Here is an 18,786-nt window from a genome sequence, read left to right on the forward strand (position 1 = left end):
ACTCAAGTGATCCTCCTGCCTTGGCCTCCCAAAGTGTTGGAATTACAAGTGTGAGCCATTGCACCCAGCCTCTTTTTTTCTTAACTGTACTCAAATATAAAACAAACAGTTAATAATATAAACATGGAACGACGGGAGTTGAAGTGAGTCTTGGTAGTCTAGATATTTATAAATAATGGCTTTTGTTTGTTTGTTTGTTTTTTTGAGACGGAGTCTTGCTCTGTCGTTCAGGCAGGAGTGCAGTAGCACAATCTCAGCTCACTGCAAGCTCTGCCTCCCGGGTTCACGCCATTCTCTTCCCTCAGCCTCCGGAGTAGCTGGGACAACAGGCGCACGCCGCCACGCCCGGCTAATTTTTTGTATTTTTGGTAGAAAGGGGGTTTCACCGTGTTAGCCAGGATAGTGGTCTCCATCTCCTTACCTAGTGATCCACCCGCCTAGGCCTCCCAAAGTGCTGGGATTACAGGCATGAGCCACCGCGCCCGGCCAAATAATGTATTTTTAAGTTTGCAAACTGACTGCTAACTAGAACAGTAAGATAGATATATGGGACTTTTACCGTATTCCTCATTTGGATTTCCATTTTGTGCATTTTTTATTTTAAAATTCATTATAAGAAAATGCAATTTGTAAAAGTGTGAGAAGGGGTATTAATAACACAGTTTCCCAATTGGTAAAGGAAAAACTATATTGAAAAATTGAGTTAAAATATAAATATCAGCCGAGTGCAGTGGTTCACGTCTGTAATCCAAGCACTTTGAGAGGCTGAGGTGGGTGAATTACTTGATTTCAGGAGTTCAAGACCAGCCTGGGCAACATGGCAAAACCCTGTCTCTATTAAAAATATAAAAAATTAGCCACCTGTGCTGACGCACTGCTATAGTCTCTTCTACTTGGAAGGCTGAGGTGGGAGAATCGGTTGAGCCCAGGAAGCCCAGGCTGTAGTGAGCTGAAACCGCACCACTGCACTCCAGCCTGGGTGGCAGGAGTGAGACCCTGTCTCAATCAAGACTTCAGCCCAGTACGAAAAAAAAGTTTATCAAAGTTTCATTTTTCTAGGATATAAGAATTAACACTGCCTGTTAAACAACTGTATAGTTTGTTTAATACATTGGTTCTTAGCTGGGGGCATTTAGGTTCCACAAGGGACATTTGGAAATGTCTAGTGGCATTTTTAATTCTTACAAGTGGGTGGGTGGAGGAGGTACAGCTGACATCTAGAGGATAGAAGCTAAGGATGCTACTGAATGTCCTACAGTGCTCAGGACAGCTCTCACAACAATGATCTGGCTTTAAATGTCAGTAGTGCTAAAGTGGAGAAAAGAGTTAATTTTGCAGATGCACTTAGATTTGTCATACATAATTTGCCATATTGTTTATAAAGTGATTTGTTTTTTATGAACTTTTTTATCGTTGGAAACATTAAACATATACAAAGGTAGAGATAATAGTGTAATAAGTCTTATGTACCCATCGCCTCACTTGAATTAATACTCATGGCCAGTTTTATCTATACACCTTTCCTCCCATTCCCTCTACTGAATTATTTTGAAGCAGATCTAGACAGATACCATATTATTTCATCAGTAGATATTTAATATGTATTCTAAAACGTAAGGGCTCTTTTAAAAAGTTTCTCACCTTTATCACACCTAAAAATGTTAAAAATCTTTGTTACACCTAAAAATGGTAATAATTGATTTTTTAAAATCTAATTTTATTAAAAGCTTTGGAGTTAGCAGAAGAATGAAGGAAATAATATATTTTGTTCTCCAGTTATCTCATTTGGTAACCTTTCATTTTTTCCATCTGCATTAGGAAGTAGGCTCAAGAGAGGTATAGATCATGGTCTGCAGACTACAGCTCACAGGCCAAATCCAGCCCTCCATAAAGTATTGTTGAAACACAGCACAGCCATTCATTTATTTACTGTCTGTGGCTCCTTTAGTGTGACAGTAAAGTAGCTGTGTAGTTTCAATAAGAGACTATATGGCCTGTAAAAAGTAAAATATTTACTTTCTGGCCCTTCATAGAAAAGTTGCTGACCCGTAGCATAGATGACTATTGCGGAATTTTTGGTTGATTTAAGCTATTATCAAACAATTATTTGGTACATAGCATACCTTTGGAACATGTGATAAAATAGTATTTTGTTTCCTATTTCTTTTTCTTAGGGAAACCTCAAAGAGCTGTTTTGGAAAGTTGATTGTCTCCATATATTGACCTACTGAATTCAGTAGGATTACATTCTGTTTCTTCCTTAATGTATAGGTAAAGGCATCAAGGACTATGCTATCTTAGGTATGTTGATATAGGTGAGCTAATTTTGGATCTGCCGTGGACTCTATATTTTTTTCCCCCACTGATGAAGTATAATAGTAAAGGTATGGAGATTTGGATGGGAGATGAGTTTTTAAAAATATGTCTTTATTATGAGTTTCCAAACACAGTACATCTGCTTAAGTTATAAGGACATTTGGGGTAGTTTGGGGTAGTTTCATCATTTAATTAAACAAAAAAAAAAACTGCTTCAAATGGAGAAGATAGTATTAGGGAACAATACTAGACTTTGTCAGATAACACAAATTTTTTGGCTAGATGGACTAAGAAAAAAGAAGACTCAAATTACCAAAATCAGAAATGAAAGTGGGTACATTACTACTAATTCTACAGAAATAAAAAGGATTATAAGAGAGTACTATGAACAATATGCCAACAAATTGGATAACCTAGATGAAATGGATGAATTTCTAGAACACAAAACCTGTTAAGACAGAATCATGAAGATATAGGAAACCTGAATAAACCTATAACTGGTAAGGAGATTGAATCAATAGTTGAAATTTTCCTAACAAGGAAAAGCCTTGGACCTTATGGTCTCAGTGGGGATTTCTGCCAAACATTTAAAAAAGAACTAGTATCATTCTTTCTCAAACTTTTCCAACAAATTAGAGAGGAGTGAAGACTTCCTGACTCATTCTAAAAAGCCAGCAAAACCAGTATAAAGCCAGAAAAAAGACACTACAAGAAAACTACAGACCAATATACCATATTAACATTGATACAAAAATCCTTAACCAAATATTAGTGAGCCACATTCAGCAACATGAGGAAGGGATTATACACCATGATCAAATGGGATTTATTCCTGGAATGTTAAAGATAGTTCAACATAGGAAAATTGATCAATGTAATACACCATATTAACATAATAAAGGGGAAAAACTGCATAATCATTCCAATTGACCAGAAAAAGCATTTGACATAATTTAACACCCTTTCATGATAAAAACACTCAGTAAACTTGGAATAGTAGGGAATGACCTCATTGTAATAAAAGCCATATATGAAAAACCTCTAATGAACATCGTATTAGATGGTGAAAGACTGAAAACTTTTCTTCTTAGAATAGGGCAAGGATACCTGCTTTTACCACTTCTATTTAACGATACTGGAAGTGCTGACCAGAGCAATTAGGCAAGAAAAAGAAAAGACATTCGAATTGGAAAGGAAATAAAAATTATCTCTGTTTGCAGTGATCTTCTATGTGGAAACCTAAAGATTTCAACAACGACAAAAAAAACTTTTAGAACAAATTTAGCAGTTTAGCAGAATACAAAGTTAAAACACAGAAATCAGTTGTATATCTATACATTAACAGTGAACAGTCTGTTAATTGAACAATCTGTTAACAATGAATCTTTCAGGAAATTGAGAAAACAACTCCATTTACAATAGCATCAAAAAGAATAAAATACTTAGGCATGAACTTTACCAAGGAGGTAAGACTTACACACTGAAAACTACAAAATATTGCTGAAAGAAATTAAAGAAGACAATTGGAACTACCTCCCATGTTCATGGATTAGAAAATTTAATATTGTTAAGATGTCAGTACATACTCAATGAAGTTCTGTCAAAATCCTAAAGATGTTTCTTGCAGAAATAGAAAAATCTATCCAGAAATTAATAAGGAATCTCAAGACAGCCCCAAACAGCCAAAGCAATCTTGAGAAAGAACGGAAGTTGGAGGACTCACACTTCCTACTTTCAAGACTCACCACAAGGCAACAGTAATCAAGACAGTGTATTACTAACGTAAGGGTGGACGTAAAGACCAATAGAAGAGAATTGGGAATTCAGAAATAAACCTTTGCATTTAAGGTCAATTGATTTTTGGGGTCCAAGACCCCAAAAAAATTTAATGGGAAAAGAGCAATCTTTTAAACAAATGGTGCTTGGGCAACTAGATATTCACATGTAAAAGAATAAAGTAGGAACCTTACCTAACACTGTATTCAGAAATTTAATTCAAAATGCCTGAAAATCTAAATGTGCGATATAAAACTATAAACCTTTTTGAAGGAAAAGAGGGCAGAAACCTCACAGCATTGTATCTGGCAGTGATTTCTTGAATATGACACCAAAAGTGCAGTTAACAAAAGAAAAATAGACAAATTAGACTTCATGAAAATTAAAAACTTAATGTGTATCAAAGGACATCTGTCAACAGGGAGAAAGGCAGCCTATGAAATGGGAGAAAATATTTTCAAATCATGTGTCTGATAAGAGATTAAAATCCAAAATATATGTAGACTCTTAAAACTCTACATCAAGAAAACCTGAAAAACTCCATTTGACTTGAATGAGTTGAATAGACATTTCTGCAAAGAATAAATATGAATCAATAAGCATATGAAAAGATGTTTAACATCACTAATTATTAGGGGAATGCAAACCAAAACCACAGTGAGATACTGCCTTACAGCCATTAGAATGGCTGTTATCAAAACAACCAGAAAAAACCTGTCAGTGAGGATGTGGAGGAATTAGAACTCTTTGCACTGTTCGTAGGAATATAAAATGGCATAGCCACTGCTGAAAAGAATACGACAGTTGCACAAAAGATTAAAAATTGAATTACAATATGATCCAACAGTTCTGCTTTTGAGTATATATCCCAAAGATTGGAAAGGAAGTCTTGAGGAGGTATTTGTTCACCTGTGTCCTTAGCAGCATTATTCGTAATAGCTAAAGTATGAAAGCAGCCCAAAAGTATCCATTGACAGAAGAGTAGATGAGCAAAATGTGGTATGTGCTTATAATGGTATATCATTAAACTTAAAAAGAAAGGAAATTCTGACACATAAGATCCTTGAGGCCATTATTCTAAGTGAAAGTGAGCCAGTTACAAAAAGACAAATACTGTATGGTTCCACTAAGTATAGATAGTAGTCAAAATCATGGGAACAGAAAGTAGAATGTATGGTGGTTTCCAGAGATGAGGGAGTAGGAGGAATAGGATGTAGAGTTTCAGTTTTCTCAGTTTTTAATGGGTATAGAGTTTCACTTTTGCAAGATGAAAAAAGTTCTAGAGATGGATGGTGGTGATAGTTGCACAATGATATGAATGTACTTAGTATCACTGAATTGTACATTTAAAAATGGTGAAGATGGTAAATTTTATGTATATTTTGCTACAATAAAAATATTAAAAAAACATGATGGTTATTTAAGGATTATATTCAACACCCATTTTTATTCTTACTAGTTAATAGGCACTGTGCTAGCTCCTGGAAATAAAGACGACTAAGACACAGTCATAGCCCCCAAGAAGCCCACAGCCAGCTAAAAAAGACTTCAAACAAATAATTACACTATAGTGTGAGAAATGGTATAGTAAATTTTGTGAGAATCGGGAAATTTCACAGGAGAAGTGATGCCTGAACTGAGTTTTATAAGAGATCTAGTTTCCAGTCCAAGAGGGTGATGACAAAGAGCATTCCAAGTCTAGGGAGTAGCATATGAAAATACATAGGATCCCATAAGTTGACAAGTTGGAGCCTGAGATCTGAGGGGACTGTGGCAGCAGGCGAGGCTGGAATGGTTCACAGAGGTAGGTCTCAAAAGAGATTTGTTTTGTACATAGTAGAGAGACATTGAAGAGGTTTAAACATAAAATTCGTGTTTTACAGAGAGAATTATGACTTTGGTGTGAAGAATAGATTGGGATAAGAAAGTGAAGGGAGGTTGAGTTGTGGGAATCATCCAGGTGAGTAAGAATGAAGGCCTGAATTAGTTTGTGGTAGAGTTGGAGAAAGAATAGATTTGAGCATAAATTGAGGAGAAAAAGCTGTAGAGTTTGATGATTGAACATAGAGGCTCACAGAGAGGAAGCAGTTGACTGTGACTTACAGATACTGATTTTGTTGACCATATGATCTGTAGTTCTATCGGCTAAGATAGGCAGTACTAAACAAGAGCAGGTTTTGGAAAATGGGTAGAGAATAGGGCAGGAGGATAGAAAGAAACACAATCAGTTTTAGATTTAATTTGAGGCCTCTTTATGAAATTCTTTGAGATAATCTTATAGAGGTTAGCTGTAACCTTGTTCCTTAAAATTCTCTTTTGGTACTAGTAACAGGGACAGGCACATGAGCTGTGTTTTAGGTTTATTTGGAGTATTTAAGATGGATTCAGAAGAAAGCAACAAAACTTACAAGTTCAGGTTTTATTATAACTGTAGTTTTCTAATTTAGAAGAGAAACCTGGAAGTAAATTTAATTATATTTAATTGTAATTTTCTAGTATGCATGTGTATTTTCCATAATTTAAAAATTGTTCTTATTTATTTCATTGTGACAAACATATCAGGGTTTTATAATTCTTTGGTGTTTTTTTAATGTGAATTATTGACAACCTGCATTAAGTGTTTCAGTAGTGATTTTCTTTTTTTTTTTGAGACGGAGTCTTGCTCTGTCGCCTAGGCTGGAGTGCAGTGGCCGGATCTCAGCTCACTGCAAGCTCTGCCTCCCGGGTTTACGCCATTCTCCTGCCTCAGCCTCCCGCGCAGCTGGGACTACAGGCGCCCGCCACCGTGCCCGGCTAGTTTTTTTTTTTTTTTAAATGTATTTTTTAGTAGAGACAGGGTTTCACCGTGTTAGCCAGGATGGTCTCGATCTCCTGACCTCGTGATCCACCCGTCTCGGCCTCCCAAAGTGCTGGGATTACAGGCTTGAGCCACTGTGCCCGGCCTCAGTAGTGATTTTCTAACGACCATACAGTGTTAGTGGCCTGATGTTCCCTTTTTTAATGGAAGGTAAATCACAAAATAGGGTTAAAAACTGTAACAGAAAAAAAAAAAAAAAAAAAAAAAAAAAAAAGACTGGAAGTTGGGAAGATCTTAACTCTAGGATTCTGAACTATATGTGTTACTAGAGAGATTAATTTATATATACATGCATATATATCTTATTTTTGTTTTGTTTTTTAAAACACTTGTTTTTCTGGGATGTTTAAATATAATGCTACTCGGAGACACAAGAGTTGAGAGAGGTGCCAAATCCTAACCACAAGACCGCCAGGGAAAAGGCACAAGAGTTGAATCTTAAATCTTGCATGTGGTTGTTTGCCAGTTCCTTTCTCAAAATTGACAGGTAACAAAAACTGATTCAGCTGGAAATGTCAGTAAGGTAGAAATATCCCTGAGTTGTAGTTCCCTACCGTTTCAAAAGTGATTGTCAAACTGTCGTGGATTCCTACATGAGTGCTTTTACCTTTAATACCTGTTTGAGAAGATATGCAAAGACCAAAATCTACTTTGAGTTCTGTAACTGTTTTGAATGAACTATTTAAGTGCATTTAATCATAACAGTGTTTATCTGTGTTATCTTTGAAAGTAGTTCAGAAAATCCTGGGTGCCATATGGATTGTCAAACCCCTTGCAAAACTAGGGAGTCCACCGGGGTGGCACAGTGGTATTGGGAATCAGAAACCACTACTCTGGATGGAGGAAGTCTTAGAGTACCAGTATCAGGGACAGACAGATGGTCTTGGTGGGTGTCAAAATTTGCAGTGCAGTACTGGAATAAATGCAATACCCTTATACCTAACACCCTTTTCCATCTGCTTCTGGCAAGGCAGTGAGACTTCTTTTTGTACTTTTTGGTATGAACTATGTATGCTACCTTCATGGCATAGTGCAGGCAGTTCTCCCCCTTTCCAAAGTACTTTCTTTCAGTTTTAAAAAAAAATTTAAGCAATTAGGTCTTTCCTGCTTTCTCATTTCTTCAGAAATATGCCTGTTACAGGAGGTGAGGCAAATTGATTTGATTCTTCTGAAATAGTTTTGAAATTTTTGATATATGGAATTTTGGGAGTTTATGCTTTGTTTTTATCTTTTTTTTTTTTTTTTTTTTTTTTTTTTTGAGACTGAGTCTGGCTCTGTCGCCCAGGCTGGAGTGCGGTGGCCGGATCTCAGCTCACTGCAAGCTCCGCCTCCCGGGTTCACGCCATTCTCCTGCCTCAGCCTCCCGAGTAGCTGGGACCACAGGCGCCCGCCACTTCGCCTGGCTAGTTTTTGTATTTTTTAGTAGAGACGGGGTTTCACCGTGTTAGCCAGGATGGTCTCGATCTCCTGACCTCGTGATCCGCCCGTCTCGGCCTCCCAAAGTGCTGGGATTACAGGCTTGAGCCACCGCGCCCGGCCTTGTTTTTATCTTTTAATGGTGTATTTAATTTTTTTTTTTCTGTTCTCGAATATACAGAAAAGTGTATGCTCATCACTTAACCAGTTTTAATGTGTTGGTAAATTGCTCCCCATTAAAGCCAGTTGAGATCACATTGTTTGGCATTCTTTTTTTTTTTAATCACACAACTCATCTTAGTTCACTTTTTATGTCATTAAAAAGTCTTTGTAGGACATGCACAGTAGCTCACACCTGTGATCCCAGCACTTCGTGAGGCTGAAGTTGGAGAATTTATTAAGTCCAGGAGTTCAAGGCTGCAGTGAGCTATGACTGTGCCACTGCATTCCAACCTGGGTGACAGAACAGGACCCTGAATCTTTTTTTTTTTTTTTGAGAGGGAGTCTTGCTCTGTCGCTCAGGCTGGAGTGCAGTGGCTCGATCTTGGCTCACTGCAACCCCCACCTCCCGGATTCAAGCAGTTCTCCTGCCTCAGCCTCCCAGGTAGCAGGGATTACAGGCATGTGCCACCATGCCTGGCTAATTTTTGTATTTTTAGTAGAGACGGGGTTTCTCCATGTTGGCCAGGCTGGTTTTGAACTCCTGACTTCAGGTGATCCACCTGCCTTGGCCTCCCAAAGTGCTGGGATTACAGGTGTGAGCCACCGTGCCCAGCCTAGGACCCTGATTCTTTAAAACAACAACAACAACAACAAAACTGTCTTTGTAAAAAGTTTTAAATGGCAAAAAACGTTGGCTTACTGTCATGGCTGATAAATGAGGAGTGCTGAAAGAGTGATACTATAACTGTTGGTCTGATATATATATATATATATATATATATATATATAATCTAAATTTATCATTTATCTTTGGGAGTTAATCACTGTTCAAGTCAGTTTCTAGGTTTAAAAAATTTTTTTTGTAGAGACAGGGTCTTACTCTGTTACCCCAGTCAGAGTGCAGTGGTGCGATCATAGCTCACTGTAACTTGAAACTCCTTGGCTCAAGCAATCCTTCTGTGTCAGCCTCCCAAGTAGCTAGGACTACAGGTGGGTGTCACCATGCCTGGCTGTCTCTACAAAACAGAATCTTGCTATGTTGCCCAGATTGGTATTGTTGGAAATCTTACTCAAATTTACAATTTACTTGACCTCAAGTGATCCTTCTGCCTTGTCCTCCCAAAGTGCTGGGATTACAGGCATGAGCCACCTCACCTGGTCAAGTTCTAGTTATTTTGTTGGCTCCAACTTATGTTTCCTTTTCTCAAATTAATCTGCTTCTTGGTGTATTATTACAGCTTCAAGTTTTTTTTTTCTTTCTAAAATATTCACTAATTCAGATTTCAATGCTAATGATTAGGATAAAGATGGTGATAGAGCAGTTCACCATGCAGCTTTTGGAGATGAGGGTGCTGTTATAGAAGTACTACATCGAGGTAGTGCTGATTTGAATGCTCGAAACAAGCGCCGACAGACACCACTTCATATTGCTGTCAATAAAGGTCATCTTCAAGTTGTGAAGACTTTATTGGACTTTGGCTGTCATCCCAGTCTCCAGGTAAAACCTTTAAAGAAATACATCCTGCAGGTATTGCTCGGATCCTATTAAAGGGAAACATTAAGTTCTATGGTAAGCATTCCTTTGTTATCGTTCTCATATGGCCATGGTCATAGTAAATGATACCAAAGGCATAAGATGTTGCAAAATTGGTAGCTATTTCTTTTTTAAAAAGTTTTTTGTTTGTTTGTTTGTTTTTTTAAGGAAAATGCCAATAAACTGGGTTTAGATTGGGCAGGGAGAATGGGGACTTCTTTGTAAAAATGTCAGCTTATGAATGAATTCAACTTTATTGATCATGACAGTGAGCCTCAACAGCTTAAAGAAGTGTAATAGGCTATATTTCATAATAGTTACTTCATAACTATTTAAATTATTTGAATTGTATTTTTTATTGTAGCTTAGGGACTTTGAATAGTCATTATTGTAATCTTCAGAGATTTTCTGTTTTGGAAAATGTATGGGATTTTAGAGTTGATTTACAGTAGGATCTAATTTTTGAAGCAATGGTTGCCTAAGAAATGATTATCCTCAGCTACAGTTCTATAACCAGATAAATTAAACCACAAATATATGGAAAATGTAGTCTGTGTCCATTATCTACTTAGTTTGGTTACTAAGCAACTTGTCTTTTGTGTGCCTGTTTAATTAAAAGTTCTATACTTAGTAATTTTGTAGCAAAGTAAAATAGGACCAGACCCTAATTTGCCAATTTTTAGGTGCCTTAACCAAATAGGCTTGAAACAACATATTATTTTTAAATACAAATGTTCCCTGAAACACTGTTTGAATATGTAAAGCATAATTTGTTTCCATTGGAAACTCAATAATGATTTTTTAAAAGGTAGGGCAGTGGTTAGAATTGTAAGCTGCTTATAGTTTAGATAATTTAGTTTACAGCATCCAGGAATTGGTTGCTGGATTGGATAGATCTCAGAGAAGAAATAAAGTAGTAGTGGGAATGAGGGCTTGAGAAGAACTGAAAGAATAGATTTTGTTCAGCTAGATAATTATTAGAAACTAAGGTTTTTGAAGTACAACTGTTTTGGAACTGTTGGGGTCTAGGCTATGTCCTTGTAAGTGGGAGGCAGGATTGGAGGATGAGGGAGAATTGGGGAGTGTTAATCTGTAAGGAGAGGTGATTTATACCTGCTAACGTTTTTTGTCTGAAACGGGAGACAAGTTCATCTGTTGAGAGTGTGAGTGTGAGGTGGCGGGTAGAGAAAGAGTAATTGAGAAGAGTGATAAGGACTTGGGGACCTGGAGAAGGGTGTTCCAGTCATGATAGAAGCCCATTTCAGGTTGAACACGACAGACTTTTAGTGCCACAAGATACAGGAGTAGAAGGTAGATGGTTGGATTGAACTTGGGTTAGGAATTTTTTTTTTTTTTTTTTTTTTTTTTAGACAGGTTCTTGGCTGGAATTCAGTGGCATGATCATGGCTCATTGCAGTTTCGACCTTCAGGGCCCACCTCAGCCTCCTGAGTAGGTGGGACTACAGGTGTGAGTTGCCATGCCTGGCTAATTTTTTTTTGTAGAAATGCCTAGGCTGGTCTCAAACTTCTAGGCTCAAGCAGTCTTCCTGCTCCCACCTCCCAAAGTCCTGGGATTACAAGTGTGAGCCATCTTGCCTGGCAGGAATTCCTTTTTTTTTTTGAGAGGGAGTCTCGCTGTCGCCCAGGCTGGAGTGCCATGGTGTGATCTCGGCTCACTACAAGTTCCGCCTCCTGGGTTCACACCATTCTCCTGCCTCAGCCTCCTGAGTAGCTGGGACTACAGGCGTCCACCACCACGCCCGGCTAGTTTTTTGTACTTTTTAGTAGAGACGGGGTTTCACCATGGTAACCAGGATGGTCTGGATCTGCTGACCTCGTGCTCTGCCTGCCTTGGCCTCCCAAAGTGCTGGGATTACAGGCATGAGCCACCGTGCCCGGCCAGGAATTCTTTATGTAGGTGGACGAATATATTCCTGGGGTTAGCAAACCTTTTCTGTAATGGGCACAGATAATAGTTTAGGCTTTCATTTGGCGTCTGCCACAACTATCTAACTCTCATTGCAGAGTGAAAGCAGCCATAGATAATACATAAATAAATGGGCGTGGCCGTGTTCCAATACAACTTAATTTACAAAAACAGGTGGCTCCAACGTGTAATATCCTGGGAGATCATTTTTTCTAGGCTCTGTCCGCATGGCTTAGGGAAGCATAGGGCTCTGCCCCATGATGTACAGTACCTTTCCACAGTGTTGGAAATAAAGCTGGGTCTGGTGTTTGCACTTTCATATTCCTGTAACTTCTCAGAATCCTGTGGACAATGACTGGGGAGACAAACCATGCAGGAAATATGTCTAGTAAAAAAGAATTAAACAAAGAAAAAACAAGTGGCAAGCTGGATTTGGCAACTGTAGTATATGCTGTAGGCTAGATTATGTATTACTGAGAATAGCATCTGTGAAACTATGAAATGAATGAAATCTAAATTATTCATGTATGTACATGACTGCTAATGAATAAAAACTTAACTGCTAAGTCAATTGATTAATGTAAAAAGTAGTCAGCTTGAAAAAATGGTAGACTGAGATTGCTAAATTTTCATTTACAATTGTTTTACCTTTGGCTAACTAGCCACTTTCCTGCCCTTTGAAAATGCTTAGATTAATGATTCTCAACTGTGACTGCAAAATATGTTCATCTGTGAAGCTTTGAAAAATTACTAATGCCTCACTGTCACCTCTAGAGATTTTGTATGGTGAACAGCCTGGACATCAGATTTTTTTTTCTCTCTCTCTCTCTTTTTTTTTTCCCCTCTGTACAACAGATTTTAAAAGATCTCAATCCCTGCAGGTACTAATGAGCAGGCAAGGTCAAAAACCACCGACTTTCAATTCATTGTTATGGTGTAGGTTTGGTGTGGAATTTCAGGGTATGACAGTTAAGGCCATTTTAAACTTACTTAATTTGGGGGGCAGCTTTTTCACTTCGTTAGCTTTTGTCATTAGTTATATTTGAGGCTACTTCTTTTCTTTTTTCTTGGTAAAGCTTCAGCATGTGCTGGGGACAGTGGCTCATGCCTGTAATCCCAACACTTTGAGAGATTCATGTGGGAGGATCGCTTGAGCATGGGGGTTCAAGACCAGCATGGGCAACATACTGAGATCCCCGTCTCTAAAAAAAAAAAAAACTTTGCCAGGCAAAGTGGCTCATGCCTGTAATCCCAGCAATGTTGGAGGCTGAGGTGGGCAGATCACAAGGTCAGGAGTACTGAGACCAGCCTGACCAACATGGTGAAACCCCGTCTCTACTAAAAATACAAAAGTTAGCCGGGCGTGGTGGTGGGTGCCTGTAATCCCAGTTACTTGGGAGGCTGAGGCAGGAGAATCACTTGAAACCAGAAGGTGGAGGTTGCAGTGAGCTGAGATCACGCCACTGTACTCCAGCCTGAGTGAAAGAGCGAAACTTGATCTCAAAAAACAAAACAAAAAAAACCTCCAACATGCTTATTGTGTTTTCCAACTAGATTTGAGTATGATTTTCCTTACTATAATGTGGCCAGTGTTTCTTGCCTGTATGTTTGTTTTTATATTTTTGGAGATAGAGTCTCGCTCTGTCACCCTGGCTGGAGTACAGTGGCGTGATCACAGCTCACTGGAGCCTTGAATTCCTGGGGTCAAGCCATTCTTCTGCCTCAGCCTCCTGAGTAGCTAGGACTATTGGGGCATACCACTGTGCCCGGCTCTAATTTTTAAAATTTTTTGTAGGGACAGAGTCTCTATATGTTGCCCAGGTTGGTGTTGAACTCCTGGCCTTAGGTGATCTTCCCGCCTCAGCCTCCCAAAGTGCTAGGGTTACGGACATGAGCCAGCATGCCTGGCCTTTGCCTATATTTTTATAGTTACCACAAAAAGTGCTCTTTTATTGGTATTTGTTGGAGGTGGTCTCTGTTTCTGTTTGCTTAGCATTTGGTAAAAGTATTACTATTAGATGGGATGATTAATTGAAGAACTAATGGAAGTTTCTTTAAACTTAAAGGATTCTGAAGGTGATACCCCTCTTCATGATGCAATAAGTAAGAAACGTGATGATATCCTAGCAGTTCTTTTGGAAGCTGGAGCAGATGTTACCATCACAAACAATAATGGATTTAATGCTCTACATCATGCTGCACTAAGGGGAAATCCCAGGTATGTCACCCCTTACTATTTTAGGTGCAATTAAAAAATATTTTCCTACTGCTGATTCTCTTTTTCTGATACTGATGAAGAAATAATTTTGGCTAATTTAGTATTTTAAATCATTTTAAAGTTTTGTAAAAATTATGCCTTTAGTTTTATATGATGATTATTTGATTGTTAATCTAATACAAGTATTATGAAATGATTATTTAAGTTTATATTAAATGTGGATATAAAATATCAGGAATGCTGGTTTCTTTCTAAAGATTTAATTAAAATGCATTTTATTTTGAGATTTATATTTCTTCAAAATGATTATCTGGGTGTCCTCTGATTTCATGTTACCATTTGCATGATAATTATTTTTTAAAACTTAAGACTAAATAAATATTAAGTTACCTAATTCCTTGTTAATAATGTAATTAGTTATATAAACTTCTAGTGTAGCTATCCCCTCATCCATTGTTACAGCAATAGTATTCTACTGAAAAAAGTATTTGCTGGTTGACATTTGAGAAAGACTGCTTTTGGAGAATCACATTCTTTATAAAGGATCTGCAGTGTCCCACAGAATGGGAAAATGCTTAGCTTGGCTTAATTTAGAGATTTCCATTAACTCACTTTTTGGAGCGACTTTACCCTAAGCATTTTAGGAAATTCTGCATTAGATGTCTTCTGTTTATGTTTGAGTCAAACCTGTATATCTGGACTAAGAAAAATGTTCATTTTGATTTTTAGTTTGATAATTTTATCTATTCTGAACATTTATTCTTTGGTTCCTTATTGTATTTTTATATCATGCTTCCTTTTTTTTTTTTTTTGGCGAATTTTAAGCTTCTTAGGATCACCACTAGAGGGTGACCACAGAAAACAAAAAGATTTTATTGCTACTGCTTATTGGTAACTGTAACAGTGGGTATATATTGTAGGATGAAATGAATGATCATATTTTAGATCACATCTTGACTTTTTTTCCAAATTGCAAACATTTGAACACTTCAGATTTTGGCATTGTGAAGGAGACAGTAGTAGTATATTTTCCCTGCCCTTCAAACAGAAGATTATGATAGCACTTACCACATGCCAGCCTCTGCAAAGTGCTTCACATGCATCATCTCACTTAATCCTTTCAACAGCTTTTTGAGGCAGGTGTTAATATCCTCATTTTACATGTGAAGAATATGAGGCTTATAGAGATGAATTTAATTATTCAAGAACACATAGCTGATTACTGAAGCAGCTGTAACTTGAGCAAGGACTAGGTAACTTTAGAATCATAACTGTTAAACCACTTTACATCACCTTTTTCTGTATTATGGTCTGTTTGTGAAGCAAAACCAAAACACATGGGCAGTGAATGTATCAGTACCTCATTCCTCTTGCTACCTCATTGCTTAGAGTTATCTTTGCTCTCTCACCAATTAACAACTTCCAACTAGTTTTAAAATTTTATTCATTCTACCAGTCCTTCCCATCCATTCCATTCTGTTCCCACTGTTGCTGACCCAATTAAGTACTCACCACATTTACGTAGACTATTATACTATTCTTCTAATTTTTTTCTTTGGTTTCAGTCTTATTCTTGATTTAAATTTTATACATTTACAAATTATCCATTCTGAAAGCATAGGTCTAAATGGCTCTCTTCCCCTGTTTCCCAACTTCAGTTTTTGTCTATTAACATAGAATACAATTTACCTACTTTGGCTTGGCATTCAGACCCATATTCTGTGTGTCCTGAGTCTGTCTAACTTTATCTCCTGCTAATCCAATCCCTCAGCCCGCCTTGCCCTTCACCTATTCTCCTTTCCTAAAATGCGCTGTCTGCTTTCTTCTTCTATTTTTTGGAGCATTTTCTTTGATTGGGGTGCCCCATCCCGCCTCTTTATCTTAACCATCTTTCTTCCAGAGCTACCTCCTGTGTCATCATTGGAATTATTTTGTTTGCTCTGTACTTCCTTGTTCTGTGTTCTTATTTATTGTACTTACTGTACTCAGCTTAGTGCTGTTTATTACTGTGTGCATTTCTGTCTTTCTTTTAAAATTGTGGGCATTCATATTCATCTGTTCATCCTACATAGGCTCTGGCTATACAAGGCACTCAGTAAATGTTAGCCTTACTTTGACAGTGAGGACACTGTTGAATATCACAAGACATTATATGATCAGTTACGGAATGAATTCTGTAGAGAAACTGTGTTAGGAATTCAAACAGCAATTACTTCAGATTAGAATGGTCAAAAAGATTTTATTGAGGGAATTTAGGATTTATTGAGGGAATATGAAATCATGAAGTTTAGGATAAACTGAGAATTGAAGTGTTTAGGAAACAAGTATCTTTTAAATATTTTGAGTGGTTTCATTTTTATCGAGAGTAGGCATAGTATATTCAATAATGCTAAGCCTATACAAGAAAGAGAAAATTTACTTTTTTTTTTTTTCCAATTCTTGCATAAATCTTGAGGGTGCCCCTGAAAATTTAAAACAGCAACTCTTCCAACCAGATATTTGGTGTCAGGTGACATTTACAAAAAATGCTTTTATTCTTCAGCAAAGTAGTGCTTCAGGTAAAGCTACATGACTTCTTTATTCCTACTTCCTTAAGACATTTTTAGGTAGTTGTGACTATAGATTGCCAGATAGAGTGTGATTTTAATTGGACACTGAAGAGTATCAGAAGATGACACAACTTATAGTACCAGTTGTAATTGCAAATTGAGATGTTTTGAGTTCTTTTTTTCATATCAAATTTCTTTTTCTTAAGGTTGTTTTTCCTCTTATACTGACCAGTGATGTTAGAAGACAAGAAGGAACCATTTTTAGTGTACTTGGAATTAAAAATAACAACCAACCTTTTTGGCCTTCATACTATAGAAAACCAACTGGGTGTGGTGATTTACGTCTGTAATCCCAGCGATTTAGGAGGCTGAGGCAGGAGGATTGCTTGAAGCCAGGAGCTTGAGATCAACCTGGGCAATGTAGCAAGACCCTGACTCTAAAAAATTAAAAAATTAGGTTGGGTGCGGTGGCTCATGCCTATAATCCCAGCACTTTGGGAGGCAGATCACTTGAGGCTAGGAGTTTGAGACCAGCCTGGCCAACATTGTGAAACACTAGCTCTATTAAAAAAACAAAAATTAGCTGGGTATGGTGGTGTGCACCTGTAGTTCCAGCTACTCGGGAGGCTGAGATGTGAGAATCACTTGAACCCAGGAGGCAGAGGTTGCAGTGAGCTGAGATTGCGCCACTGCACTCCAGTCTGGGTTCCAGAGCAAGACTCTGTATCAAAAAAAAAAAGAGAATCAGCTGTGTGTGGCATCACAGACTTTTAGTCTCAGCTACTTGGGAGGCTGAGGTGAGAATATCGCTCAAGCCCAGGAGTTTGAGACTGCAGTGAGGTATGATCGTGCCACTGCTGTAGCACAGCCTGAGCAACATAGCAAGATCCTGTCTCTTAAAAAAAAAAAAAAAAAAAAAAAAAGAAAACCAGATAAAGCACATTGTTACTTCCAGAACCTGATGAAGTGTCTAGATGCCCTGTATTTTTGAAGACTGTCCTTTGAAGTCTCTATTTCAAAGCTGCAGATCAATATAGAGTCTAGATTTCAAAGCTGATCTTGATGTTTCCTCATAGTTTGATAGTAACTGAAATAAACACATTAAGAGAAAAAGAGTTATAAAGCCATTTATTGTTTTTTAGAATTGTGAAAGAGAATATAAATTTTCGCTATAAGACCCTGAGTACTTTGGCTGTGCTTTATAAAGTTTGGAGCATTTTAAGTAGAAATTACACCATGTTTTAATATAGTAGTTTTGTTTTTTTAAGAAATCTTAACTAAGAACAATGCTGTTCGTCTATTCTGATAGTTAATATTTATAGGCATGTTTTCATCTAGAGTTTAGCCATTTTTATCATCTCTTAGTATACAGGTAAAGTTTCTGATTTAAAGTAAGAGCAGAAATTATTTCTGCTGATAAAAGTGAAAACTGAATTTCTTTGGAGTAGCATAATCAGCATGCTACTTAGGTACTTTCTGTAAAGATGCTGCATTTTTAGCTAAGTTTTTAGAGCTCCCTCACAGGCATGAAAATAAATTAGTCAGCAGTATTCTCTGCAGAGCTGGCAAAAATAATCAGGTATTTTGGAAGTACAGATAACATTAATATAAAGTTTATATAGTATTTACAAATTTTTCTTGAATAGAAATTGAATGTGAAAAGAAAAGTAAAATATGAGTGAATCACCTGATGTGATATATGTTGTTTTTAGGTTGGTACTAAGATAATTTCACAGGCGTTTCTTATTTACTTACTAATTCCCACAAAAAATCTTACTGAATATATGAGCAGCTCATAGTTTTCCCTCTAGAATGTTGTGATGCTTTTTTTACTTTTTAAATTCTGAAATATGGTCTGTAAACAAGACTCTGTTGACTATTTGAAGATTTGATATGCTGTACTGTATTTTGGTGTTTAATGCTTTCCTTACAACTGTGAACATGCTGAGTGCTATCTACAAAATATAGCTGAGTCTATTCAGTAATAGGATACTTAGAGTGTGTTTTCTCTAATGTATGCTCATGCATCTA

The 18,786-nt window shown here is 37.3% G+C and overlaps 1 protein-coding gene and 1 non-coding gene across 2 annotated transcripts in view; both read left to right on the forward strand.

Moving 5' to 3' along the window:
- The window catches only part of MIB1 (mindbomb E3 ubiquitin protein ligase 1), a 133,756-nt gene that overhangs the window by 67,173 nt on the left and 47,797 nt on the right, over positions 1 to 18,786 (forward strand). Inside the window, exons 11-12 of the mRNA XM_025365115.1 lie at positions 9,828 to 10,025; positions 14,055 to 14,206. Of these exons, the coding sequence (XP_025220900.1) occupies positions 9,828 to 10,025; positions 14,055 to 14,206 (350 nt within the window). The remainder of the gene's footprint in view (positions 1 to 9,827; positions 10,026 to 14,054; positions 14,207 to 18,786) is intronic.
- On the forward strand, positions 12,169 to 12,373 carry LOC112611737. The gene has a single exon (XR_003116718.1). It is a non-coding gene; the product is annotated as a small nucleolar RNA SNORA73 family (small nucleolar RNA).

The sequence above is a fragment of the Theropithecus gelada genome, chromosome 18 (genome assembly GCF_003255815.1).
Source record: "Theropithecus gelada isolate Dixy chromosome 18, Tgel_1.0, whole genome shotgun sequence".
NCBI classification, from domain to species: domain Eukaryota; kingdom Metazoa; phylum Chordata; class Mammalia; order Primates; family Cercopithecidae; genus Theropithecus; species Theropithecus gelada.